Source organism: Lineus longissimus, chromosome 6 (genome assembly GCF_910592395.1).
Source record: "Lineus longissimus chromosome 6, tnLinLong1.2, whole genome shotgun sequence".
Taxonomy (NCBI): Eukaryota; Metazoa; Nemertea; class Pilidiophora; order Heteronemertea; family Lineidae; genus Lineus; species Lineus longissimus.
In genome coordinates this window covers 17311195-17338705 of record NC_088313.1, presented here as the reverse complement: position 1 = coordinate 17338705, position 27511 = coordinate 17311195, and the positions used below count along the sequence as shown (strand labels likewise).

Sequence of the window (27511 nt, the reverse complement as noted above, 5' to 3'; positions counted from 1 at the left end):
CATAAAAAGGGGTATCCAAATATTCTAGATCTGACGTATCTATCTTAACTTAACGACTACAGACGTTCAAGAGTGGGACCAAATGATTTCATCGAGTGTGAAATCAAACCAAGTGAGACTTGTCATATTCTATCAAGCACATCTTAGCAAGCTTTTTTTACTTTAACTCTTTCCCTTCTTACATCACACAACTATGGATAACACTGATCGAAAATAAGCTCCTTCGTCTGTCGTCAGCTTGAGAAGGAAGAAATGACGCATCTGCCTCAATATAAAAACACCAGTCGATTGGGACAGGTAATGTATTGTTGAAGGAACTCCACGTTGAGATGTATAAGTCAAGAACAGCTTCATCGCTCAGGCCATGATATTTTGGATCGCATGCCGAAATTTCCAAATAAACTTCACTATTGGCCAAACAGAGTGTAGAAAAGACAAACACGCGATGTTGACAAGGAAGAAGGGCGTATGGATAAGACGATTTTTAAATTCAACAGTGTCAGATTGTCGCGATACCTCTTGATGGCCTAAATATTCTCGTGGTTATAGATACCTAGATACCAAATTACGATGTATAACAGGTAGATTAGAATGTATATCAAAAACCTGGAAAGATAACACCATTTTCGAGAACGCCATTGGATTATCAAGACACCATGGGCCCGCTGCACATACTGCGGGTTTTGGGGCTTACCCTTTTCTTCGTAAGCAAGCTGGTCCTTTCTCAAGATATAGGTAGGTGAATTAATTACAAAAAATGGGAGGCAGATATTCGTACGTGAAAGTCGATACAAAAGACCGGGTCAGTTGAATTTTAGAGACTCCCCCACACCTCAACGCGTCAAAGTGTACACGTCAAAGTATGACACAGCGATGAACGCACTGCAAAGTTGAGGAAGTTTGTACTGGGAAAGTCTGTGCTTCGCGACCTTTTAAGACATCTACTCTTTGACAAACGATTCCGTAGAGTGTATTGTGGCTCGTAACTCGTACATTCCATCTGATGAACCAGTTTGCAGAGAAGAATAGCGTAATACTCCAGTCAATTTTGGTACCTTAGACTTTGTTAGAAGCTTGAGCCGACATCGGTATTGAGATGGGTGATCCCCATATCGAACACCAGCTGGCATGCTTCGCTTTCAGTTTTGATGCATGAGCAATGCCTACCAAAATATGCATTTTCTGACGACCATCGGGAATAGCTTTCAAGACCCTTCCGTTCCATATGAAATTACCACGTTATTGGTTCATATGTAGCCGCGCGTTAGATCCAGTTCATTGTACTTTGATCCCGCTGCACAGGCGTGGTTTTCTGTTATCTTGTAACAAGATATATTATTGAAAAATGTTTGTCGTGTTTAGGATAATCCTCATAAAACAATATGTTCGTTTGACGATTTTGTGTTATGAAATCATATCTATGGTTTAGTTTGTTTTTAATTTTAGTACTTAACGATATGCTAATGTACGATGCAGATAAGAAAATAAACCAGTAAATATCCAGTCAAATAAGCCTAAGCCATTCACTGCGGCTTTGTGACCCGGGCACATGCAGAAGTCAGAATGGGCGTTAGCAAGTAATAAATTGATATTTTAAATCGAATCAATATCAATTATGGATTAATCTTCACTTATCGAACGAATGACCTTTCTCAACCTTCTATCGTCATTTATGCAGTGGAACCCCGGTAACACAACCACTCATGGGACCGAGGTTGAATGGTTGCGTTACCGGGGTGGTCGCGTTAGTGAAGTTGAAAATCCAAATTTTCGTCAGATCTCAAACTTCGTACTACTTACACTCAAAAACGTTGGGTATTTCCTGTGGTCTAAGGGAGGTTGGCGAAATTAAGGAACTAAACTAATATAAAGAATCAACAATAACTTCGATGTGTGTTTTAGTCTCTCGTCGCTTTGTTGACATGGCCCAAACAAAGATATTTATCGATCACTTGAGAGATGTGGATCAATGGATAATCACATAATATGTGGATCAATCCTAGTTGGTCAACTGACAGGAACAATGAGTTGTCGGCGATAATGTGGTTCTGGTCCAGATTGCGTGGGCCAAATAATATAAAGGTCAACGATATACAATGTATGTAAGTGGGACGAGGATATTTCGGATAATTTCTTCAACTACAAGGAGTCACATACAATGCAGTATGCAAATATCCCGGGCAGAAAATTACAAATGATATCACGGATTGGTGATACAATTGGTTCCCTTGTTTCAGCATTCCCAAAACATCGATAGGCCCATCAACGACTTTGTCTGTAAATCGTTCTTTCTAGAACTATTTGAATAGCTCAGTAATACATGAAGATTCCTTTTTTCTCGGCAGCATGCAACTCCGCTCTTGGCATGGCCAGCGGCGGTGCCATCAACACCACCCAGATGGTGGCGAACGGTTACCAACCAGGCAACCCTATCCTCGATAAGGCGAGATACGGTTGTTGCGTAGGAGGTAAGAAAAGGAACTACTAATTACAGGACCTGTGAACTCTTATAACTCGTACATTAATTGAAAGGCCCTTGAGGTAATCGATGAATAATAAAAGGCCGGGTCTATTTGGCAAGCCGCTCGCCGAACAGGCATCTTTTTTGTCCTGTTTGGAGAGCCGCTTGCCAAACAGCACTAAAAAGCCACCCTGTTCGGCCAGCCGGGCTTGCCAAACAGGTAAAAAATCTACCCTGTTTTGGCGAGCTGGAGACTTTACTTTAATATTAATGAGTTCGGCTCTCCATTCAGGACAAGAAAAAGCCGCTGTTTGGTAAGCCGGGCTTGCCAAGTAGTCACTTCCATAATAAAAAAGGCTTAAAACTTAGTAATGTTCGAACAAAAGTAAAGGAGACTTTGTCAAGCAACCAACCAAAAACAGTCACAAACTTAATAAAAGAGGCAGCATCCCGATGAATTTGTCGTTGCATTTTATCAACCACAATTGTGGTGGCATGAATATCAGTAGTCGCATCCCAACAAACTAAGCTTGTGGCCGGTGTACTGGTATTATTGGTGATTTCTAGAAATTGTTAAGGTAATCGTATTTTACTGTATGGACCGTACACGTACTTCTATCTTCTTCGCCACAATTCAGAGACACCAGGAGGGTTCTGTGCACAAGGCATCGACAATCATTGGTTCCAAATAGATTTTGACGTGGTGACTGCCTTAACGAAGTTTACCCTGCAACCTCCAGACAACCGACTCACCGGCTATGTCAAATTTTACCAGTTAGATTTCCAGAGGAGCGGAGAAGACAAATGGTATACAGTTGGGACCAATTCAGGAGCGAAGGTATGTGTGTCGATTTTTTAAAATTTGCATGACGTATACTTACCACAGAGGTATTATGTGTCGTGCGTTACAATATTTCCTGTATGTTTCATGTACTACGCTGAACATCCGTTGGAGGCTCATACATTTCTCTTTTTATCTCTTCATTTTCTTGTTATTTATTCATTCATGTACATATAGTATTAGTATTATTATGATTATCATTATCATTTTTATCTTGAAGAAAACCGCTGAACCCGAACTTTATAAACTTAAGTACACTGATTTCCTGCGTGAAATAGATGAATTAATTTTTTTCGGTACACTTGATGTTATTAACCAAGTATGCATTAAAAAGTTTCGAATTTATAATTTCAGAATTTTATTGGAATTTTTAACTCGAGTACCTCTTCGAGTTCGTCGAAATTAACACCTCCTCTCCTAATGAGGAAAATTAGGTTTAAACCCACGGACTTTTCTGGTGCGTCACCGTGCTTTAGATTCGAGCTGTACGGATGCCCAGCAACTGGTGAGTAAGGTCGGCGTGTGTGTGGGCTGTTTGGTGGTTCATTGCACACCAAAGTGGCCCTTCATACTGCCAGAAAATGTAAGAGTGTGCTCAAGGTAAGATCATGATGAGCACTGGCTTTTCACCCAAGGAGAAGAATCCATCGGTCAACCTTTGTTATGAGGAGTATGTCAATACCACTAGGGCTCGTTTCCATATCAGCTATACACCGGCGACATTAAATGTGCACGTGTCCACGTGAAATAACAGCGACGAAACAATTGGACTGGTCTTCCTGTTGGCGTAGCTGAGTGTGCTTTTGGCGCGCTTGTCAACAGTGGTTAGTTCCGATGCCTTGTAAGGTAACTAACTACATTGGTAACCATGTCACCATTTCACGAGCGAGTAAAGACGCAGAAGAAGAGTGTCGCATTCTGTTATCATATTTAACTCGGGTGATCTTATTGTACTTTGGTCCTATTGGTAAAACACTGGATTATTCCAATTTCTCAAATGAGTAAAAAGAAGGGCACCTTCATGGAGAAAAGATATATCACATTTTTAATCTGTTTAGCTTTTGCGGAGTGAATGTGCAACCAAAGTCGTTTAGAATAACCGATTTGTGTGAATAAAAGAGTTCTCCGACTTCATTCTTCACTGCAGATCTTTGCCCCGACGGCTGCCTGAATGGTGGGGATTGCACAGGAATACGGACTTGCACCTGCACACCAGCATACGAAGGTGCTCGATGTGAAACTGCGAGTACGTTTTTTAAATATTCTAGATGACAAGGACTACCAATCCGTAACTTGTCCTATACCAGACGTGAATACGACATTCAAAAGTCGCTAACTCTCCGTAAATAAAACTCTGGCTGATGCATGTGTGCCATCGCCAAAGATGCTGGATACCGTACAGTCTTGCGAGTAAGATAATAAAATGAGTGTATTGCTTTTAATTAGTTGTATACATTTTGTACCTCTCAAATTAATCTGTTTCTGTTTCAGAGATAACGATAGATCCGATCACGTGCCAGTGGCCTCTTGGAATGAAGGATGGTTATATCAAAGACAGTCAACTCAGCGCATCATCTAACAACGCTGATGTGTCTATGGGTCGATATGATTGTTGTACAGGTTAGCACTCTACCGATTATCATCCTCCCCAACAAGCGAAAAATAGACCGCCAAGAAAATCAAGACGGGCGAGTGGTCGAAAGCAAAATCGAAGTGACTTGCGGTCATTGCATCCAACCAGAAATGAAATTTTTATCAATCTCACCAGACAATAGTGCAGTCACTGGAAGATGAGACGAGATGACTTTTGGGACATTGAATGTCAATAATTTGCTTTCCGAAGTGAATTGGTCGGATGGGCTTCTGTGTTGATTGGTAACTCGACTCGCCATAGTCAATATCACAGTTTATATGTTAGTTCAGATTGGAATAGTACCTTTTTTAAACAACTCAATATGAGATCAGTCGATTTAAAACACATCAGCAATGATGCAATGACTACGCTATGTCCATACATAAACTGAAATGTTTAAATTTTCAGATCAAGATTTTGGTGGTTGGTGCCCCGCCAGCGGTCAGCCGGGTAAAGGTAGTTTCTATCAGATTGCCTTTCCGCAGCCAATGGGCATCACAAGAGTTCTAACCCAAAAGCCACATCGTGGACCTAACGCCACACAGGCCTTAAGTTATGTCGCAACTTACTGGCTGGAGTATGAAGAAAACGGTAAAACGACTTTCGTCAAGTACAAAGAATTTGGAACCGATCCTTCTAAGCCTACGGTATGTTATGATAGTAACACCATCTAATTCAAATTAAAGCACCACAATCTAACATTAAAATGGAACTCCTCCGGTTTTGAATACGCGGAAGGGTCTATTTTCTATTATCCCAACAGGAGAACACACAGAAACGAACAGTCCAATTATCACACACGTACTGCTGAAGTATTGATTGCATATACATGGATGCATTGTTTGATGCAATGAAATTATTTTCTTTCTCAATTCATAATTTTGCAGTATATAACCGCAGCCAATGCTACTAATGATTTCAAGACTCGCCTCGGGAGCCCAATATATACAAAAAAACTCCGTGTTTACATGTTCGCATACATGGGCGATTCCCCGTGCGTGAGGCTCGAATTATACGGATGCGACCCAAACGGTGAGTTGACCAGGTGGACCATGAGCCCGCATACCCAAAAAGTAAGAAAGCAGTAAAAATTATCGAAGGAGAGTCTTTTGAAACGTTTTTAAGTTACTCCCGGATATTTTTAAGTAAGTTTCGGCTGATTTTCATTACCATTTCAGTTATTGCAGTCTAACTTAGTATCTCAGTAACCTAATTTAATACCTAATACACTTTTTCGCATTGAAGGGTGCACTCCCCCATGTCTGAACGGTGCCAACTGCAACACCAATACACACAAATGCATCTGTAAGCATGGGTATGCTGGGAGGCAGTGCGAGCTCACAAGTAAGTACAACAACCGCCAAGAGCCACGAATTAACCGATCTTTGTTGTAATAAGTGCACATGCACATCTATAATACAGCACAGAATCCCCCATCTCACAATAACCGTCATTTTCGTTTGAATTACTTCGACTCGCAAATTGAAAATTTTATATGATATTAGAACACTTCCAGTAAATAATCTCTTAAAACCATCTAAATAGAAATGCCACATGATAAAGTCTATCAGGGTGTTCATAACTGACCCATTTTCCGTGCCATTTGTCACCAAAAATTATTGATTCCATTTCCATCTTCTTAAGGACAGACAATAAACCACTACGATTTGACCTTCTTCAATCTCACGGGCGACACCCTGTTCACCGCGTCCGGGACCTACCAAGTAAGCGGTAATGTCACAATACAGGACGGTGTCATCGGAAAGACTCTTACCATCGACACCGCGTCACAATACGTCGATTTAGGGAACTGGCGAGATAAGTGCATGGGTGATCTGGAACTGTGCTCGTACGGAATTGGTATCTCCCTTTATGTAAAATTCGAATCGAATAGGGACATGTACGTCTTGAGCAGTGGAGGAGACCTGGCAGACTCCTACGGTGTGGCAATCTACAGGAAATCGGGAACATTCTACTTCGTGGCCAGCACTAAAAGAGCTAAATGGACCATGGCGATATCGGAACCCTTGAAGAACCAAACATGGCATAAATTCCAAATGTTTTGGAAGAAAGAAGGTTCAGGTCTGCTCGAAGTCTACATTGATGGAGACAAGGTGAAACAGAATGTGACGACAGAAGTCCGGAACGTTCAGACATCTGCAGTGACGAACATGTACTTTGGGAGATCCGCGGGGACCACGAGGAGGAAACGAGATATCGTGGAGACGGACATTTTGATTGAGGGAACCGATTTCTGGGAAGTAGATCTTGAGATTTTGACGGAACTCGAAGTCGTGAAAGGTATTTTTCGTTATAATCGTAATAGCTATTGGCAATTACCATGTGCATCATTTTTAAATTGACAATGACGAGCCGGCATGTAGCCGTCTTTTGCAGTTAATTGCAGTTAATTGCACGGATGTAACCAAACTAGCCATATTCTTTACACCAGAGCCCATCGTACAAAATCGCTAGATATATATACTTGCTCCAGTAACTATGTTTCACCAAAGCAAAACCAGAAAGCGCAAGGAGAGTATATTATGAAATTAAGGGGAGGTATTTCATTGGTGTTGCTTTCGCAGCTATGTGATGGCCTAAGCATAGCCTATCGCGCCTCTTGATGAGTTAATGCATTACAATAATGGCCGGGTCTATTTGGCAAGCCGCTCGCAGAACAGGCATCTTTTTTTGTCCTGTTTGGAGAGCCGCTTGCCAAACAGCACTAAAAAGCCACCCTGTTCGGCCAGCCGGGCTTGCCAAACAGGTAAAAAATCTACCCTGTTTGGCGAGCTGGAGACTTTACTTTTATATATTTATGAGTTCGGCTCTCCATTCAGGACAAGAAAAAGTCGCTGTTTGGTAAGCCGGGCTTGCCAAGTAGTCACTTCTTACAATAATACCTCATTGCTTACCACCAGGTTTTCCCGAAATGACCGCTGACCCAAAGCTCACCGTATCCATGAAAGACCCGAAGGATGGCGTCCAGGCACCCGTTGATGTTAACTGTGAAATGCCTTACGTTAAAGACCGTTTGGTCAACTATGAAGTGGAATGGATCCTGGATGGTGCAGTTATACATAAAGACAGTGTGACTGAAGTAGGCGGTGTTAGCGTACTGACGGAAGAGATATTGAATGGCCGGATGAACATTAATTCGGTAAGTGCAACCTGAAAGAACCAATGACGAGATTGGGACCACATGTAAAGGTACTACAACGTGTAAATGTGCAAAAATCGTGTGGTGTGGCTCTTCCGGTAAACGGCCAATTTCTGAGTCCGGCAAGTTCAAAGTCAGAAGTGCCTCGTTCCATATCATCGTCGTCGTCGTCGTCGTCTTCGTCATCGTTATCGTCATCGTCATCATCATCATCTGGTATTTATACCGACAATCTCACCACCAGTTCAACTACATTCCTCCAACTGCTTCTGTCAATTGGAAGGGCACGCCAACACTCGCAGCGGGTCCCTCTTAAGAACCTTCTCCTACTTCATGCGGTTTCGTCGTCTTCTCCTGTCACCACGTAGATGGCCTCCACCCTTGTGTTGCTATCAGTTCTCTCGTTCCTCATCTAAGAGAGTATTTTGGTGGCGTCGAACGTCGCTAGTTCAGGATAGAGATAGTGAAGGGTGATTAACAGTTAGTCCAAACAACGTGTAAGAAAGCGTACCGAGACAAACCTAAGATAATTCATATCTTGAATTCAAATTTTCAACGATAATTTCATTCTAGAATCTTCGCTGCAAAGTGCGCACATGTTTTTCTTCGATCTGCTTGGATGAGAAGAGTCCTCCGAGATACAGTTTTACTCTGCAACCAGAGGTGGAGGTACGTTATACCAAAGATTCTACAGTGGGATGTGTATATAATTTGACATTATCTTTGAAGGAGTATTACCATAGTAGCTATGTTGGTTTTGAGCTTCTCTAAATCATGGAACGTTTGCATTACCCATACATTGTAGCTGCATGAATAAGCGATAACAGACGCCAGAAATGTAATAAATAGATGGAAGTGACTACTTGGCAAGCCCGGCTTACCAAACAGCGACTTTTTCTTGTCCTGAATGGAGAGCCGAACTAATTAATATTAAAGTAAAGTCTCCAGCTCGCCAAACAGGGTAGATTTTTTACCTGTTTGGCAAGTCCGGCTGGCCGAACAGGGTGGCTCTTTAGTGCTGTTTGGCAAGCGGCTCTCCAAACAGGACAAAAAAAGATGCCTGTTCGGCGAGCGGCTTGCCAAATAGACCCGGCCATCATAGATTTGCGTTGCAGCAAGATTGACGTAGCCTATTTACGGGCGTGCTTCTTGTTCGCCCGGTAGGTTTTTGTAATGGTCTATTCGGATCCCAAGCAACATGGCGTGGTACCTGGTTAATTTTTTTTCTCCAGCTGATCACACCAGACAAGATCACAATCGAAGAAGGTGGCAGTGCCGGTAAAGTGGACTTCAAATTCAACCTCCCACCTCGGTTTTTCTGTGGTTGTAACGCAACCCAGGATTGTGACATGCGCGTTTCAGTCACCATACCCAAAACACCCAGGGATATTGGATGCGGATCGGGCCAAATCATTCCACAGGCTGTGATTGGCTGGGAAGGGCGTGATCTTACGAATGCATCTTGTGGCGTAAAAATCACGGATTCCAACTGGAACGAAACGCTGACGGCAATTATAAAAGCCAAACTGGACGGAAAAGCAGACAATAATCAGATACGGAATATCGAATTGAAGGTTCACTGTTACTACAATGAGACAACAATCACTACTTCTTCAAAAACACCGACAACAGTCCAGGTGACGGTGATAGACAATGACAAGCTCGCAACCTGCCAGTCGATCAACGATCCTCACATGCGCACATTTGACGGCAGGTAAGTTCGCTGTGGAGGCAGTGGTAGCGTATTGGAAGAACACTGGCCACATGATCGAGAGTCTATGCGTGCGACTCCCGACCGAGTCACTATACGTGTTCTCCTACGGGTTGAGTTCAAATGAGAGCTTTGTTGCAACTCCTTGAAACTAAAGATAGATTTCTTTGGAGACTGAGTTAATGATCATTCTCAAAAACGCTGTGAAGAATCTCATAATGACTGGTTCGTGATGGGAGACACCTTAGGTGGTTAAGGTGAGGTTAGGCTGGACTGAGCTTAGCCAGTTATGGTTCTGACTTAGGAAAAAGCTTGTTGCGGAACAGTCCAATTGGACAGCAATCAGACTGAACACATAGTTAGTATTACAAATTGACATACATTTATTTGGTAAAATGTTTCATATTTCTGAATATATTCTTCTTTTTAGGAGTTACGACAACATGTATGAAGGAGAATTTGTATTATACCGTCACCGGACTCTCCCCTATCAGGTTTGTGCTCATTTACGCTTGCCTTTACCGGCTTGACTTAATCGTGGTCCAGCAGGTGGTCTTAGTGGACTTGAAAGATGGTATGTGACGAAGTGGCCCCTCATGAAAGTTGGGACGATGTTGATGTGTTGATGATAACCACACAAGTGTCATCTTAAATATTTGGTTTGGCCATCGCAGGTAGTTAATTGTGAGACATTTGTAAAATTCTCTTCTCCCAGGTCAACACCTTCTACAGGAAGTGTGGACGAATTCCAAGCTGTAACTGCGCAGTCGCCATCAAATCAGGAGATGACGTCATAGCAATCGATAGGTGTGGCCCAAAGAAGGGAAAGGGAACTCGACCAATCACAGTTGATCTGTATAAAAATGGTGACCTCACCCCTGGTACTAGAATAGTGAGATTGAATGGTGGAAACAAGTACCAGGTATGGCGTTCAGAACTAACGATACTTTCTTGTTCCTGGTGTTCGAGTCTCCAGCTCGCCAAACAGGGTAGATTTTTTACCTGTTTGGCAAGCCCGGCTGGCCGAACAGGGTGGCTTTTTAGTGCTGTTTGGCAAGCGGCTCTCCAAACAGGACAAAAAAAGATGCTTGTTCGGCGAGCGGCTTGCCAAATAGACCCGGCCTTTACTTTTTAATACAATACTACAGAACCAGGCTATAGTCTCTTATATACTCGGCAATTGGCGCACGTTCCTCGCTTCATCCCCAGATGCACCGATCGGTGATGTGGCTTGTTTCTCGATGTCCAAGCTTCTGGATTCGGCCATGTTCATCCCCTTGAAGTAGGCCTTTAAGAATACTTGCGAATAAGCAACCATTTCTTTGCGGAAATCAAAATCACTTCTTCTGGCCACCAAACAACTTCACCAATGTAACAATGAAAATTTTCGCAGGTAACCCTTCCGCCAGGCAACGTCATCACCGTGCAGACAAATGGAGGATTCCTCAATGTCTGGATGACGGCTTCTGCACAGGACTTCAATCAAACCGAAGGTATGGAAATCAGCATTGTTTTTAGAATTATATGCATGCATATGAATCATGACAACGAGTTGTCCAGGGTGAACGTCGACGACGTTGAGCGTAAAATACTGAAAGCTATGTATTTGCACTCAATCACTAATTTCCAAGCCGTATAAAAGAGGCCAATCAGTATGATATATTGGTTACCTTTTCTGACATTACCTGGTCTCATTGCGAGCTGTTGCTAACTGCAAACCTATCAGCCAAACCCGATAGGTCAATTTCAGAAAAATGAAAGGTCAATTCAATTCAAATTTATTTAAGGGCCCTGGCGGTTCCTGTATTTGCTCCGCCGGAAGCCTAAAACATACCATGATGTTGCTTTCTTCTATACTTAAGTTCATCATTTGCAGGTTTGTGTGGATCCTACGACGGCAACATTGCCAACGATTTGTCTACACCACTGGGAGACATTATTCCACTATCAGGCAGATATGCTAACGCATTCTCCACATCTTGGCGGTAAGTCTACTTACAAGATTCTTGAATGCTTCACTGAGACAAATGTAATGGACTCAAAGCAAGCATGAATGACTCAATGAATAGTTAACTGGCAAGTAAATGTAATTCTCAACTGTTCACCAATGATATTGATAAATCCCGCTGCCCTATCCCAAACTTACTTGACACTACATTTGTCTTTCAGAGAAAACACCACCACCTCGATCTACAAAGGTATTTGCCCTGACACCTCATCCCAGCTACCCACTGATGATGAAATTTACTGTGAATGTTCGCGGGAATGGGAGAACAAGTGCGGAATCAATTACGATTCCATCGTCTGTCCTGACCAGCAAAAGACCACTAGTAGTAAGTGTTTCAAATGCTTGAACTTCGGCTTGGCGCACAGGAATCGTGAATTGAGCTATGGTCATTTTAGGCCTTTTGATTTATGCTTGCACGGAGAGCCGACCACTCCTGGAATGGACTGGTTTGCCAACCACAGAGTGCTTCTGATAATCTCCTCTTGTGAATATGACGAGAAGATGGCATGACGGTGACGGTGATGGTGATGACAAAAATATCGCAATTTACGGATGGTCATTTTTGCTTGCAGGTTCTGACGTCACGGATTATTATGTGGAAAAGGCCAAGACACCTGACTTCTGTAAAACGCCAAATACAGAAACAGAATTCGAGTTCGACGAAACATGGATCCCCATAGTAAGTCAAAATGTAATGGGGAAACATCTGGCACAAATTATTCTGCGTTCGATCTAAATATATTTTGAGGCTTGATAATCGTAGACCTGTTAAGGAAGGTGAATTAAAAATGAAATGATTAAATGTATACCAATAATAGAAGAATAAACATACCGGTTAAACCCTTGACTCGGAGGATAAATTGGAAAAGTTTAGTCTCCATACGCTCATTCCTCAACCAATGGGATTTCACTGCCACATAAAAGTGTTGCCGATAAAAATACCATGCAGTTCAAATCAAGAGTTTACCTCTTTTTCAACCAAAATTACGTATGATAACCATTACTTCTTTTAGCCGCCAACATGGCCGACACCGAATGGAACAACAGAGGCAGAGGCAACGAAATACTGTAACGATTACGTACAGGCAACGGCGGCAGCGGAGAAATGTGGCGCCATCATCGCTGACAACATGATACTTGACATTGAAGGATGCATTGAGGATATCAAGGTATGTCGTTGGTATGAAAATAGTTTCTCTGCCCTAAAGAATTTATCCTGGTTTGTGATCTGTTGTGGTCGACATGGTATGTGCGAGTAGATCAAGCTGTTGATATCATCCTATCGCCGATGATAATATAAGATTCTGAAGGAAGCTTTGCGTAATCCATACCACCGTTAAGACACCTGCATTATATGAACCCATCATGAATTGACTCCATAAACGTCCATGACGCGGAGAAAGGGAGCCAATTCTTGTTTTACGCACTGTTTGAGATATTCATAATGCCGATATTGTCAGAAAAAGAACCAGGTTGGTTGGATTCCGAAGCCACACATTCTAGTTTTAACACCAATGATGGACAACTGAAACTGACGAAATGATGGTATTTGCCATTAGGAAGGGGTCAAACTCGCGTTCAGAAACTGATTGAGGTGTCTGTGTCGTGAGTCTGATATTGTGTCATTCCATCACGTTTTATGTTTGTAGTTGACCGACGACAAAACCTGGGCGGAGGTTGCAGTGGCGTCGGTGAAACAGGCATGCGCAACTATGATCGAGTTTGACGTCACGATGTGGGTGGCCACAACCGATGGTAACCTCATTCCCCCAACAGGCATTACTGATTCACTTTGCCTGAACGACTGTAGCAGTAAAGGAACCTGCAAACAAGGTAGAGAAAAGTAGCGAACATCTCCATGAAATGAAATGAAATAGCTGAAAAATGCCAACGATGTTTGTCATTCAAATACCAATTTCTTTATACAAATTTGACCATAAATCGCATTGCTTTGCTGAAAGTGTTCGCATGTAAGCGTCTTTATAGAGTCGCTGAAAGCAGGACCTTCGAACAGACAAAATAACCACACCACCAACGTACACTACCGGACAAAGCTCAAAGTCCTTTTGTAGGGGTGTTCCGGTGTTTCTTGCGATTGTTTTTTGTCCCTCACTTACCTGTGCAAATGCCTGGATAAAGGCCTCGACGAGTCCATTTTAAATATTCGGCCAGTCGCATTGTTTGTGTAGGAAGAGTGTGATTAAGGTTGCAGGGGGAGGGACTTGAGACTGATGGATAGCACGAAAAAGCACTAACTGTCAACGGTCCTCTCGAAACAATATTAGAACAACAAGTAATAAAAAAAACATTTAATTCAAAGATTCATATCAATTAACTATCCAAATTCACATCCTCAACCACATTTTACAGGTATCTGTCAATGCAACAGTGGCTTCGTCGGCCCTGATTGTTCCATCAACATCAATGACCCACCCATTGTGATAACCATACCAAATGGTGGACTCTGTGAAGCTACTAAGAATTGTAAGAATATTCCTGTTTATGGTGAGAAGTTTGTGGAGTCACCGCAACTAACCTGTCACATACAGAGTATCAAGGTACGTGAACAGTTTTCCTGCAAATATTAAGAAATTTTCAAAGTCTCAATTTCAAAGTGTTTGGTTTGGAGATATATCCATCCAGCAAAGCTGTATGGCACTTCAATTTCTTTGACAACTAACTAAACATCTATCAATTCTTCGTTTCAGATCTCCGATACCAAGTATGAGACGGTAGGAGCAGTCAAAACAGTTAAAGGTCAATTCGTCAATTTTAACCAAGTAGAATGCGAGGCTGATTTCAGTAGCTTCCGGTCTACACTCGGCAACAGTTGTACAGTTGCCATTAGCAACAATGGCGTAACAACGAGCGTCAAGAAGGTCATTTACATCATCTATAATCCTATGTGCCAGATTTGTGAAACTGCCAGTGGAACTTGCATTATTAAGGTAAGGATAGTTTCAAGTTGCGATGTCACCTGATTTTTTGTAACCAAAATATGGGACGTTTCGTAAGACGGGATTGCCGACCAACTCAATCGTCAGAATATACAAGCTTGAACAAAATATCGAAAAGACGAGAGCCTGATATCAATATGCTGATATAATGAAGAAAAAGAGCAAGGATTTGACTATTGGCCGGGTCTATTTGGCAAGCCGCTCGCCGAACAGGCATCTTATTTTGTCCTGTTTGGAGAGCCGCTTGCCAAACAGCACTAAAAAGCCACCCTGTTCGGCCAGACGGGCTTGCCAAACAGGTAAAAAATCTACCCTGTTTGGCAAGCTGGAGACTTTACTTTAATATTAATGAGTTTGGCTCTCCATTCAGGACAAGAAAAAGTCGCTGTTTAGTAAGCCGGGCTTGCCAAATAGTCACTTCCTTGACACTATTTGACAAGGAACTACCCGATATTCATCTAATATTGATCAGTCATTAGCTAGTACAGTGTATGTGCATGTCTTAACATCGAAGGACAACAACCGCTTAGGTTGTGCATGCATTAATTGATATCATTTGACAATAGGTTCAGTGTATTTTTCCAGGATCAGACTTGTCGGATAAACGGTATATGCTACAAGGAAGGTGATGACAACCCAGCTGACCCGAACTTCGGCTGTTTTTCTGGTATAGATAAAACACAATGGACACACAAGTCAAGTAAGTTGATGATTATGGTTTTTCAAATAGATAATGTGCATAGCTCAACTCAAATGCTGGAAGTCACATATATAAGCCATGGTAACGTATTACTAAATGTTTAATATCCCGATAATGTAGAATTAGTGCATGTGCTCTGAACATTCCCAGCAGCTAAAAAGATCTGATAATGACGAGACCAGGTGAAAGCTCCATCTCAATCAGTCGAAGCTGATGGTGATTGCTGAAAATTGTCCAAAGTGTGATGGACAAAATGGGCACTCAGACTTTCAAATTGGCAGGTGATTGTCAATTTTAGGCCTAATGACAATTTCCTAAAATCTTATCGATATTTGTTCATATTCTAGAGCTATTGACCCATGTGAATGTACATTTTGAGATAGAAGTGAATATCATCATCACGCAGCAATTCAACATCACCGTGGTTGGCGCTTCTCCACAAATTGTGACTGGTCAAACCGGAAATGGATGGTTCCTCAATGGAAGTTGTTTGGACTTTGGTAAGTAACGTAGCGATGCAGTTGACGGAAGCAATACAGCTAGGCCTTGAAATTTTAATGCGGATTCTGTACAAATGATGATGCTTGCTTGTCTCTATCAATGGGAGGGTTCTCCAACGTTGTCTTTGTTACTATTTGTATACATATACAGAATATATCGTTCTAACTCTTAAATTAGTTTTAAATAACATTTAAAGGTACAAGTACCGATCCCTGCTTCAATGACATCGACCAGTGCAAACAAGGCATAACCGTATCATTTTGGGTAAAGTTCGACTCCATCGCCGAGAACACCTACATCATTTCAAACGGTGGCCAATCAACAGTTGGGAAAGGATTTGCCATGTTGTATCGGTACGGGCAACTGCAAGTCATGTTCAAGAATTCAAAACAGGCGTGGTATCTGCCATGCGGTAGTCTGCAGACCCAGAAGTGGACGTTGTTTGAGATGTCTTGGCACGAGACGAAAGGATTGTTGGTCTATATTGATAGAGCGATAGTACAACAGCAGGTTTGTTCCAGTGTCACTTTCTTCCTAAAACGCAATACATTGACAAGACAACATCATACAAATAGCAAACATTGTTCTTCGGAGTACATTTACTTGTCTTACATGTTTCTGGGTGTAGTTTGGGTGGTTTGCCGCGTTGGTAGGCCTACTACAGCGTCTGGTAACTGATATACATTTCGTACTCAGTTGGCCATATCATAATCATCGTTAACGGCAGAGAGTAGTACCAGAATACTTCCGGACTGAGATTAGGTGAACAAAGGATCGCAATGGCCCGAGGACCCGACAACTGTTCAATTCTTAACGGTTAACACTTGGTAATCATATCGCCCAAAAATGCATTACGTTCCTTTGCAGGTTATTATCCAGAGCCAAACAGAGATTATACAAAGTGGAATCTTCAGTAACCTCATGTTTGGCTGTCCCAGCCCATCCGTCGTAGACTATTCTCCAATTGTAGTTACCATTGATGAGTACCAGATGTGGACAGTCAGCATTGATATTCTGATTACAATGCAAATAGTCGGCGACAGAGGTGAGGACGACTTTCGTTTTACTTCTCATCTGCTGCTTCCAATTTTCATTCGTTTGATCAACTATCGCCAAAGAACGATGCCATATATTGCACTATATATTTGGTTATCAAAGATTGTTGATCACGCACTTCCTTGGCCGGGCTATTTTTCATTTACGTGCAGTATTCTATATTTACTTATTGCTTAAATTCATCAGTCCTGTCACCAGATCTATGCTGTCTTCAAAACAAACCTTTATCTTTATCATTCCAGTGACAACAGCAGCACCAACTACCACCTCCACTACAACCACCACCACACCTTCAACAACTAGTACTATGACTACTCAACCAACTTCTCACACAACTACCGCCCCGTCTTCAACGACGACCACTACAATGGAGCCGCCAACAACAACCCTCTACATTGGGAGCACTTCGCGACCAACTTGCCCATCTTGGTGCATGGGTAGGTAGAGGCTAAAACAGAGATCATTACAAGAACTTTCCTGAAAAAAACTCCATCCAAATAGCTTTCCTGTTCAAAGTCTCACCCCATTATCATCCACAATTTTTTGACATAAAACTTTTGGGAAAATATAAACACCCAGTTTAGGTTCTACCATGACAATCTGGTATCACAAAATTCAAAAGCCAGACAACGAATTGCAATCCCATCCGACCAATTCAAGCCCAACTTCTTTGTGCATACTCTTGCTGGATGACAGCATCATCATGTTGGTTGTTCCAGAAGGGTAATTCGTTTAATCATGACCTTTCCATACATAGGCGGTGGAGGCTTCCCTACCATCAACAAGCATCCGAATTTGACCTACGAAACGACCGCAAAGCAAGGAATCAAGTTCGACTGCAACCTTCCTCCAGTATCAGAGCAGAATGTCGAGTACCAGGTGGAGTGGTTGTCCGGTGGTGAGGTGATTCACACGGAAGCCTGGGCAGAGGCGACCATGACATGGGGGAAGGTCTCATTCGACGTGGACCAACATCCGCAGGCAAAATTGGGAACAAACGTAAGTCATGGAGGCTGAAAGTATTGGATTTCCTGTTTCTAATGCATAGAATCATTGAAAGAGGAATATCGCAATCATTTGGCCTGCAATTTTATATCAAAATGCTTCCGACGTCGAGATATAGCACTAGGAAGAAGAGATGGACTTTTTTTGCGGGGTTAAAGTGTCCTATAGACAAAGTTCTTGCAAAGATGTCTTTACTTTCTTTTGAAACTGAAATGCCGAAGAAGCACTGACTGACTGTGGAATCCAATGCACATTCAACTTTGTAATCACTAAAACATATCTTTTCAGTTTTACTGCCAGATCAAAGCGAGATACGGAGGACAGTGTAAAGGCACCCCCAGCATGCCATTAATCAGTAACAAATTCATTGCAAAGATTGAGGTGAGAAAACTTGTTCGTTTTACAATGCAGGTCGATTTTTCATTGATAAATATTTCATCACCGTTTTGCATTTTCCATTACAAATCTGTTATCAATGTGGTTAGCGATGTTTTCTTGTTATAGGTTCTAACAACGTACCTTGAAGTAATTGAAGGACTTACGTGGAAAATCATTAAGGTAAAATTCGGGGCGCCGCCAATATTCTTCTGCGATCGATCGACAATCAATGCCAGTGACTGTGTCTTAAGACTAGAAGCAATATTTGAGATCAGGAGCCGGGAGTATAGGTGTCGTAATGGAAACATGATCCATCAGGCCGTCGTTGGTTGGGGAGAAACAGACGTCACGTAAGTAAACGCCAAACATAGTTTCCGGCATAAATTGCGGATAGGCCAATATCTGACAGATGAGTAAAAAGAAGGGAACGTGTATGGAGAAATAAATATGCGAGTTGAATAAACAGGGGCAAAATTGATGGATGAATGCATGTTCCATGGTAACCTCGGGTTCTGGACTTCACTAAAGCTCCACACTCCCTGTCTCGGATTGGGACCTGCCTCTCCGGTTTTCACTCCTTTTTGAACAAAATACATGAACGTTACCCTTTATAGATACATCTAGCACGTAGATGATTTTAAAGTTTGTGCTAACATAAATGCTTACCAATATTTCCGTACAAGGACCTTAATGGCAACAGCAACCTAAAGATAGTCAATGTGGTTCTGACCTTTGCCCAAACTACGTTTTGATAGGCCTAAAAACGAGTTATCGCAAAGCCTCCGAAACGCTGACGCCAAAGCCTTGTTACCCTTCTTCGACGTCGCACGTGATCAGGTTGTCGAACGATGGGATATGCGTTCGAGTTGACGTTTCTCAATTCGCGCCAACTCCCAGGTGCATTGTGATAATATGTCCATTTCAGAGTTGAAAACGCATTCTGTGGCATTCTGATCACGAATGAAAACTGGCAACAGGAGTTGCACCTGAAGATTAAGGCGAAGATCGACGGGAAGTATGACGGAAACCAGATAAGGAAGTGTGACGTGGTCATCAAACAGATCCACCAATTACAAGTCGTCAAGACAACGTTCATAAGCACAGTAACGGTAAGATGCATTACAACTTGTTTGACTGAATTTCGCACAACAGGCGTTTTGTCCGGACCTTTTACATTTTTACCACCCGGCCGCAAATATATCTTGGGCAGGAGAATGGGGGTTAGAATTCAAATTGTTGTTGCCAATGACCGTATACCGATAATATTCGTAAACCATCATCAACATTCTTTAACATTTCACTCACAGTTTCTTGTCTTTTCAGGTCAAGATTATTAACAGGGATTTCCGTTCCATCTGCTCTTCCGTAAATGACCCACATATGAAGACATTCGACGGATCGTAAGTAGGCCAAAAGTTATATCCTCAGAACTTCAACTTGGAACTGAAGAGAAATTATCCATTCCTCATCCTTGGAACGCCCTACTTCCGTTGGAAACAAGAGTTCTTGATAGAAGATGGCCGTTAAATATCTGATCACAGGCTGCTCCCGTCCCTGTCAGCTCATGAGAACCTGCATGTATGCCAAAGAAAGGCCGGGGTGGTGGAATTATAACTGATCGTCTCTCCTTTCAGGCGTTATGATAATTTTAATACCGGAGAATTCATCATCTACAGACACAAAACTCGCAAGATACAGGTAGGCTTCACTGTTTAATGGAAGCCACATCACTCGCGAAGCTCCGTAAAATGATTTAGCCGATTTACTCCCCACAGTGAACTGTGGTATAGTGCGCACTCCACAAGATTGGTATGAAGAAACCAGTAAATACAAACAATTTTAGTATTCAAAATGGAAGTGACTTCTTGGCAAACCCGGCTTACCAAACAGCGACTTTTTCTTGTCCTGAATGGAGAGCCGAACTCATTAATATCAAAGTAAAGTCTCCAGCTCGCCAAACAGGGTAGATTTTTTACCTGTTTGGCAAGCCCGGCTGGCCGAACAGGGTGGCTTTTTAGTGCTGTTTGGCAAGCGGCTCTCCAAACAGGACAAAAAAAGATGCCTGTTCGGCGAGCGGCTTGCCAAATAGACCCGGCCATTAAAAATTAGGTATAACAAATTTTAGACGAAATTCTATTTTCGGCGACTACCATCATGGATGACCCCTCACATCCACTGGATCGTTAAAACCATGACAAGTACCATTTTTATATTCTGCACAGGTGAACGGTTTCTATGTCAAATGCAGCGCTCGCTCGAGGGCCACGTGTAACTGTGGGGCTGCCGTTATGGTGGGCGATGATGTGGTTGTGTTCAACAAGTGTCAACGGTCTAACAAAGGCAGAATCCCCTTCATGGTCTACATGTTTAAGAATGGCCAATTCACCAACGGGACAAGGGTCATCCGCATTGGCTGTGGCAACAAATACGAGGTAAAACTAATAAACCCTCCACTGGTATTTTTAGTTGCGAATATGGATGTCCATGATAGTTCTCTGGCATATCATTCCAATGTCTGGATGTCACATCGTATTAAAGAGCCTTGATGGTAACTAAACTGTCCTACTCACCACTACACAACGAAAATTGAAGTAAGGCCAATTTCAGACGGATGAGTAAAAAGAAGGGAAAGTGTATGGAGAAATAGGTTTCTGGCTTGAAAAGCAGAGGCAAACTTGATGGAAGAATACGTGTATGAACTGATATGGTAGTACGGTATGGTGGTCTGACAGATGAGTAAAAAGATGGGAAAATGTATGGAAAACTGACCCGGCAGTTGAATTAGAAGACGAAGAGATTTGACGAGGATAGCGCTAACTTAAGAGTTGTCACACAATCTCAATACGTATCACTAAAACTGTTCCTAGTAATAACACTTCGCCTAAACAGTAACGTGTAAGCGCTTTCGTTTTGCAACCGCATTACCATTTTGACTCCGTTTCACCAAGGTCCATTTACCTACCGGAACCTATGTCACAGTCGCAGCCCATGGTAACTTCATAAACATCTGGGTTTCCCCTTCTGCAGCCGACTACAATCAGACCGAAGGTACGGAGCAATTTTGAAGTATCTCAAATCACTTTTAGATATAAATTTACCGTATGTAGCAAAATCGGGAAATACTGTCGCCATAGTCGGGACATACCATATAATTTATGCGGAAGCTACATGTGTGTTATACATTTTGAACAGTGAATTCTCATTCAGATTTATACGGACAGTAGCAACACTTTCTGATATTTCGGCAAGGTGGTATATTAGTGTACCAATGATTGAGATTATTTGATGAACTTGTGATTTAGCTGCACCTTGATGCGCTGTATGCATTAACTTGTTGCGGACGAACTGAATCCTTTGTGTACATTCATAAAGTACATGTATTAAGTATTAATTATGGAACAAGCCATTATCCGTAAATTCTCTTTAAAATACACATTTTTTTAAGGTTTATGTGGACTTTATGACCAGAACAGGCGTAATGACTTGGTGAAACCTGATGGTTCAATAGTGTGGCCAATTAGAGGAAGACCAGATGCATTTTCCTTGAGTTGGAGGTAAGTTTTTATATGATTTTATAAGTGTGTTCTTAGATGAACATGTAATTAATAAATAGGAAGTGACTATTTGGCAAGCCCGGCTTACCAAACAGCGACTTTTTCTTGTCCTGAATGGAGAACCGAACTCATTAATATTAAAGTAAAGTCTCCAGCTCGCCAAACAGGGTAAATTTTTTACCTGTTTGGCAAGCCCGGCTGGCCGAACAGGGTGGCTTTTTAGTGCTGTTTGGCAAGCGGCTCTCCAAACAGGACAAAAAAAGATGCCTGTTCGGCGAGCGGCTTGCCAAATAGACCCGGCCTTATAAATATTTAGTTACAGATATTCGACTAAATATGTGAATATGCAGGTTAACAGCGGGGGTAAAACAAGCGATGATGAGGAAAATCAATTGAAAGATCAAAGAAAATATTCTGACAGATCAGTTGCCAAACTGTCTTTCCGATGGGGTCATTACGTATGTTGAACGTGATGAACACTCTAAACGTTACACATACTGCTGACTTACGTTGTATTTCCTATTTCCAACAGGGTAACTGAGGCTCGATCTATTTTCTATGGTGTTAAGAGGGACTTCACATATGAGTACGAACCAGTTTGGTGTGATTGCTCCTACCGGACTCAGACATGTGGTCGCCACTTCGATGTGGAGCTGTGTGATTTGGCGTACAGGAAAGGTAAGTATGATATATCGTATTGTGACGAATAAGATGCTAATGGGATTTTCGGTTGCCTAATTTTCTGGTACGGTGGGTAGGGGGGAAAATTAGTATAATATTTTCGATCGCTGGATAAATATCCATCTTGATCGATCGAGATATTATATAGAGCGATTTCAGAAATTTTATTTTTAAAAAACGTGCAAAATGAACTGTCTTCCAGGCACTGATGTGACTCAGCTGTTAATAGAGGACGCTCTTGTTCCCAATCCACCGGGTGGACGAAAGAGGCGAGCGGCACCAATACACACGGACAACGACGCCTACAAACCGATCGAATTCCAAAAGGACTTTGTTGCCGGGGTAAGTTCATATCTAGACTATTAAGGATAACGTAAATCAACATCACTCTAACACTCCAATACCAGTCCTAATAGCAGGACAGGCTCAGTACAGAAACCTCCTCAATATGCCTACGTTTTACTGGTATTTCTATCCTTTGATATCCCAAATTAGTGTTGATAATCCTATTATGTAGTACTGGTATTCTAAAAATTCAAATATAAAGTTGCCATGATTTATTTGTGAAAAGCCCACATACTAAAATGCCAAATGTTGGCTCCAAGTAAGTACGTATTTGCTTTTAGCAAACATTGTCATTTTTTTGTACTATCTATTCGACGAAAGTATCAAACAACTATGCACAAAAACACCGAGGGAATTTTGCCAAATTTGGCAAATCTTAAATGCAGAGTTAGTTCTTACTCTGTTAATATTTATCTTACAATGTAGGTAGTTACAGCACAAGGCAGCAACAACAACCTGGTTATGTCGTCGTGGACAACAAAAATTCCTATGCGAACTCAATTTTACTTAGTCTTTTACTTACCTCATGACTCGACCTCAATAAATGCCCTTCACGATGGGTCATTGCAATGGTGTATTATCTTTTCTACCAGAATGTTACGTGGCCGACAGAAAGTGGATGGACCGAAGAAAATGCGACCGCATACTGCACGGACTACATCACTAATACCCAGGCGGCAAAGAACTGTGGAAAGTTGCTCAATGACAGCTTCAGTGATGAGATCGCTTCTTGTGTCATGGACATCAAGGTATATACATGTATATAGATAATGTAATGGGCACGGTGGTTATTTTTCAGAAACTTATCAATAGTCAGTGATATCATTCTCCACATATTGACCAGTCAAACCAAACAATTCAGATATTAGCAAAGAGAAGGTACATCACAAGCAGTCGTATATCCATTTGAGTAATGAGAAGCGGACAACGATGGAAAAGGTTACATAGACAGGGCAGCTTATAGTATGAGTACGCGATTGTAAATGATAACGGATGTGTACATTATTTTGAATAATAAGAAGGGGACACATATGGAAAAGGTGGTGTCAATTAGTTGACGTACATTTGAGTAATAAGAAGGGGACATACATGTATATGGGAAAAATGGTGTCAATTAGTTGACGAGCATTTGAACATTGTACTGAACTTTTCCGTCGCCTTTGCTTAGGTCAGCGACGACAACTCGTGGGCACAGGCAGCCTTGGACTCCATCACCCAAGACTGCACCTCAGAAGCGAACAAGTATGCTGCAGAAAGCGATAACAGCACAAATTCAACGGCCGAAGTACAATTGCCCGGTGGTGTCACCTTGGATGAGCTAGAGAGCTCATTGTGCCCACAGAACTGCAGCGGAAATGGAACGTGTGAGGGAGGTAGGAATTTGTTCCAGGCAACACATATATATAAAAGAAACAATTTTGAACTCTGAAAGATGAAAAAATTTCTAAGTCCAAATATTTTTGGCGGGAAAACCTAATCCTGCATTTTGTCCCCGGATTTTCAACTTCACTAAGGCGACCACCCCGGTAAAGCGACCATTCAACCTCGGTCCCATGAGTGGTCTTGTTACCGGGGTTCCATGCAAATTGTCTTTCAGCCGTCGTTTGCTGAAAAATAAGCTAACTGTTATTAATGAAACATCTTATTGGCAAACACGTTAAGATCTTTCTTCTTCACAATCTAATTTGTAGGTCGCTGTGTTTGCTTTACGGACTATTACGGTGATGCATGCGAATTGAGTAAATCGGATGTCCCCGAACTTTCAAACATGCAACGAAATGGCTTGTGTGACGTCAGAGCACGTGACTGCAGCACCAGCATCATTTATGGTACTAAGTTTATAGAATCCCCGGACCTCACCTGCAAAGTTGCGATTTATAATGTAAGTGATTCGATGGACACATAGTTTAACATCAAATACGTGTATGTCTGACTCTGCGTATCTCAAATGAGAACTTAGACTCCATTGCACGGCAGATTTTGAGATACTCGTAAAGATAAGGCACTGGGATTTTAGAGGTGCTGCATGTCCTCCGAGCCATACTTTTCATTTACCCGTCCATGTATGTGCATTGATGTTCAGACCTATCGGCCTACACGTTGCCTACTTAAGTATTGAGTGAATTCGATCATGAATATATGTAACGTTAGGCTTGCTTTACATTTATCAGCTCGACTCCAATACCGAGGGCAAAACGTCTTTAACGAAAGGGACGTACGTTAATGTTGACCAAGTAATATGCACTCATGCGTTAGCCAAGACATCAAGCCAAAACAGCTTCATGGTATCGGTCAGCAACGATGGTCGAACATTCAGCACGGAAGCGCTGCTTTTCGTTAGCTACGATTCTGTCTGCTATACCTGCACAATAGCGAATAATAAGGGATCTTGTCAATTCACAGTGAGTTTCTTCGTCCGTACGCTTATACGCTTCTGAAGTTGTGGCGACATTCAAACTCAGGTCCTTCCTCGCGTCTCTTGATATCATAATCTCTAAACGCAATTTCAGTTGAAGCGTAGGAGTGTACATAGTATGAAAACAGACAATGCGAAAGTTGGCCGGGATGTATTAAAAAGCATCAAAATGCGTAAAGCGACAGTTTTTCAAACAGTGGCAACTTCTTAAAATTATTGATTTATCAATAATTCTTCCTATTTCCAATTCGTTCTGCATTTAAAGGGTCACGTCGATTGTTGGTGGTCGTTTTATGTATCAAAATTAAATGACATTGAAATATTTCAGAGCACTGGGTGTGAAATCGAAGGAAAGTGTTACCTTTCGAAGGCTCCAAACCCTACAGACAAATGCCGAATCTGTGATCCTTCCGTCTCTATCAATACGTGGATACCTAACCCGAGTAAGTAGCACAGAATGCAAACCTCCTGGCTTCTTTACCTGTTCGGAGAGACAATTTTATTATAAACGGGTCCTTTATATTAGGATAACTTCATTTTTACTTGTGGTTTGAAAGTACCAAAGTGTGGTCAGAGACTTTTGAGAGGAGCAGGCAAAAAACCATGGCATGCGAGGCTTTGAGAAGCCAGATATTTGTAGGCCTAGTTTATGCAACTTGTAAAGTAGGCCTATAGCCTTGGCGATCCTTGGTTCAGTGGTCACCATCTTCGAGGCGGCCCACATCCTTAGGATGCCCACTCCGTTGGATCGGCGCAGGGAGATCGAGGCTACACTTGCGCAGCGCTCATGAAAATTCATTTGTACAACGTTTAATAATTTCAGGCGAGGATTGTAAGGCCGATACGTCAGCGTTGACGGGAACTGATATCGTCGTTATTTGTGTCGTTGCCGGTGTGCTGATTCTCCTGCTCTTGATAACAATCATCTATACCAAATGCATCAGAGAGTAAGTACAGTCGACTTTACCTACCTTACACACATCATCAAGGAGTCCGAGGGGAAAATCGTATGAAACAAACGAAAAATATCCGAAAATGCTACTACAATACATCTTTAAAACTGACCGTGAAAATCCCTAAAGCTATACTACATCTCTAAGATTACCTTGAAAAGCCATTCGTTTTCTTTTTTGAAAAATGATCCCACCCAGTTCCTTCAATTCAATTAAGGTTGTGGTGGGTGAGGAGGTAAAGCGCTAGTTTGAATAGGCGGAGAACAAATTTTGATAACAAACAACAAATTATGTACCTACGATATGGCCAATCATATTTCTTTTAAATTCCTGACATTAATCACAAAATTGTTCATCACCAGACTATAAAATACTGCTGTGAAGCGAGTGCATTTCATGCCATTTAACTTTTGTCTATCTTTTATTAGGCAACCCAAGAAGATAGAAAATCCCAGCGGCCCGCCAGTGAAGTTTGTGAAAGGGAAATATACGGGGTCAACGCGACCACCATCCGAATCATACAGCATGAAAAGTGAAACAAGTAATATTGCGATAAGCAATCCAGCCTTCGATTTCGAACAAAGCTTTGATGAATCAGAGTTCAACATACGAATGTGAAAGAAAGAGACAAAAATTAAAAATATTTACGCATGACGCTGGAATTTTATGTAAGCAGTGTTGTGACACGTTCATTCCGACCTGACTGTCATATTACTCTTGCTACTACTCCATTTGGTGAAAATGCAATATGTACTTAAATATAAACTGATGGAAATAAAATATTATTTGTAATGTTGTACATGTATATAAATTTGTGCATGCTAGCTTACTATCGGATTCAAGTCACCATGCATATTCATTGCGACATAGGCCCCAGTCAGTAGAAAAAAGACGCAGTACCCCAAGCAGGTACGGGCCTGGATGACATTATTTATCCACAAAGTTGGTAAATAAATGTGTGCCAGAATTGTTGCTGGTGCTTTTTTTAGCCTTCTTTGAATTTTTCAGGACCATACATCAATATTTATCAATAAGCACAATAAAGAGTTATGGAAGGATTCCTTACCTGTCGCTGAGATTTCTCAGTAATGTTGTTTACGTCTTCGGGTTGACTTTCGTTTTTTCATTTTGTTGTGGCAACGCCTGATAAT

General features: G+C 41.8%; 1 protein-coding gene across 1 annotated transcript; it reads left to right on the top strand.

Annotated features, from left to right (window-relative positions):
* The first annotated feature begins 643 nt into the window (after positions 1 to 643).
* On the top strand, positions 644 to 27458 carry LOC135489721 (uncharacterized). Its single transcript, XM_064775215.1, has 46 exons — positions 644 to 735; positions 2346 to 2468; positions 3100 to 3299; positions 3657 to 3807; positions 4450 to 4548; positions 4794 to 4922; positions 5344 to 5582; positions 5823 to 5967; positions 6181 to 6279; positions 6580 to 7236; positions 7857 to 8095; positions 8669 to 8764; positions 9328 to 9809; positions 10237 to 10300; positions 10522 to 10728; positions 11200 to 11299; positions 11683 to 11791; positions 11976 to 12139; positions 12387 to 12493; positions 12828 to 12983; positions 13464 to 13647; positions 14185 to 14372; positions 14523 to 14762; positions 15357 to 15471; positions 15819 to 15971; positions 16169 to 16482; positions 16840 to 17017; positions 17271 to 17465; positions 17786 to 18027; positions 18322 to 18414; positions 18538 to 18761; positions 19337 to 19520; positions 19735 to 19811; positions 20046 to 20109; positions 20634 to 20843; positions 21360 to 21459; positions 21857 to 21965; positions 22498 to 22643; positions 22849 to 22988; positions 23585 to 23740; positions 24160 to 24364; positions 24683 to 24873; positions 25163 to 25393; positions 25736 to 25850; positions 26231 to 26354; positions 26789 to 27458. Exons 1-46 carry the CDS (start codon positions 657 to 659, stop codon positions 26976 to 26978), a joined length of 8013 nt encoding a protein of 2670 aa, XP_064631285.1. The 5' UTR covers positions 644 to 656; the 3' UTR covers positions 26979 to 27458.
* Positions 27459 to 27511: the final 53 nt, after the last annotated feature.

Bases quoted from the DNA above. Each gene is read 5' to 3' on its own strand.
- LOC135489721 (XM_064775215.1), top strand. From the start codon at position 657: ATGGGCCCGCTGCACATACTGCGGGTTTTGGGGCTTACCCTTTTCTTC. The intron at 5,968-6,180 runs GTGAGTTGACCA...TTCGCATTGAAG, and splicing joins ATACGGATGCGACCCAAACG to GGTGCACTCCCCCATGTCTG. The intron at 11,792-11,975 runs GTAAGTCTACTT...TTTGTCTTTCAG, and splicing joins GCATTCTCCACATCTTGGCG to AGAAAACACCACCACCTCGA.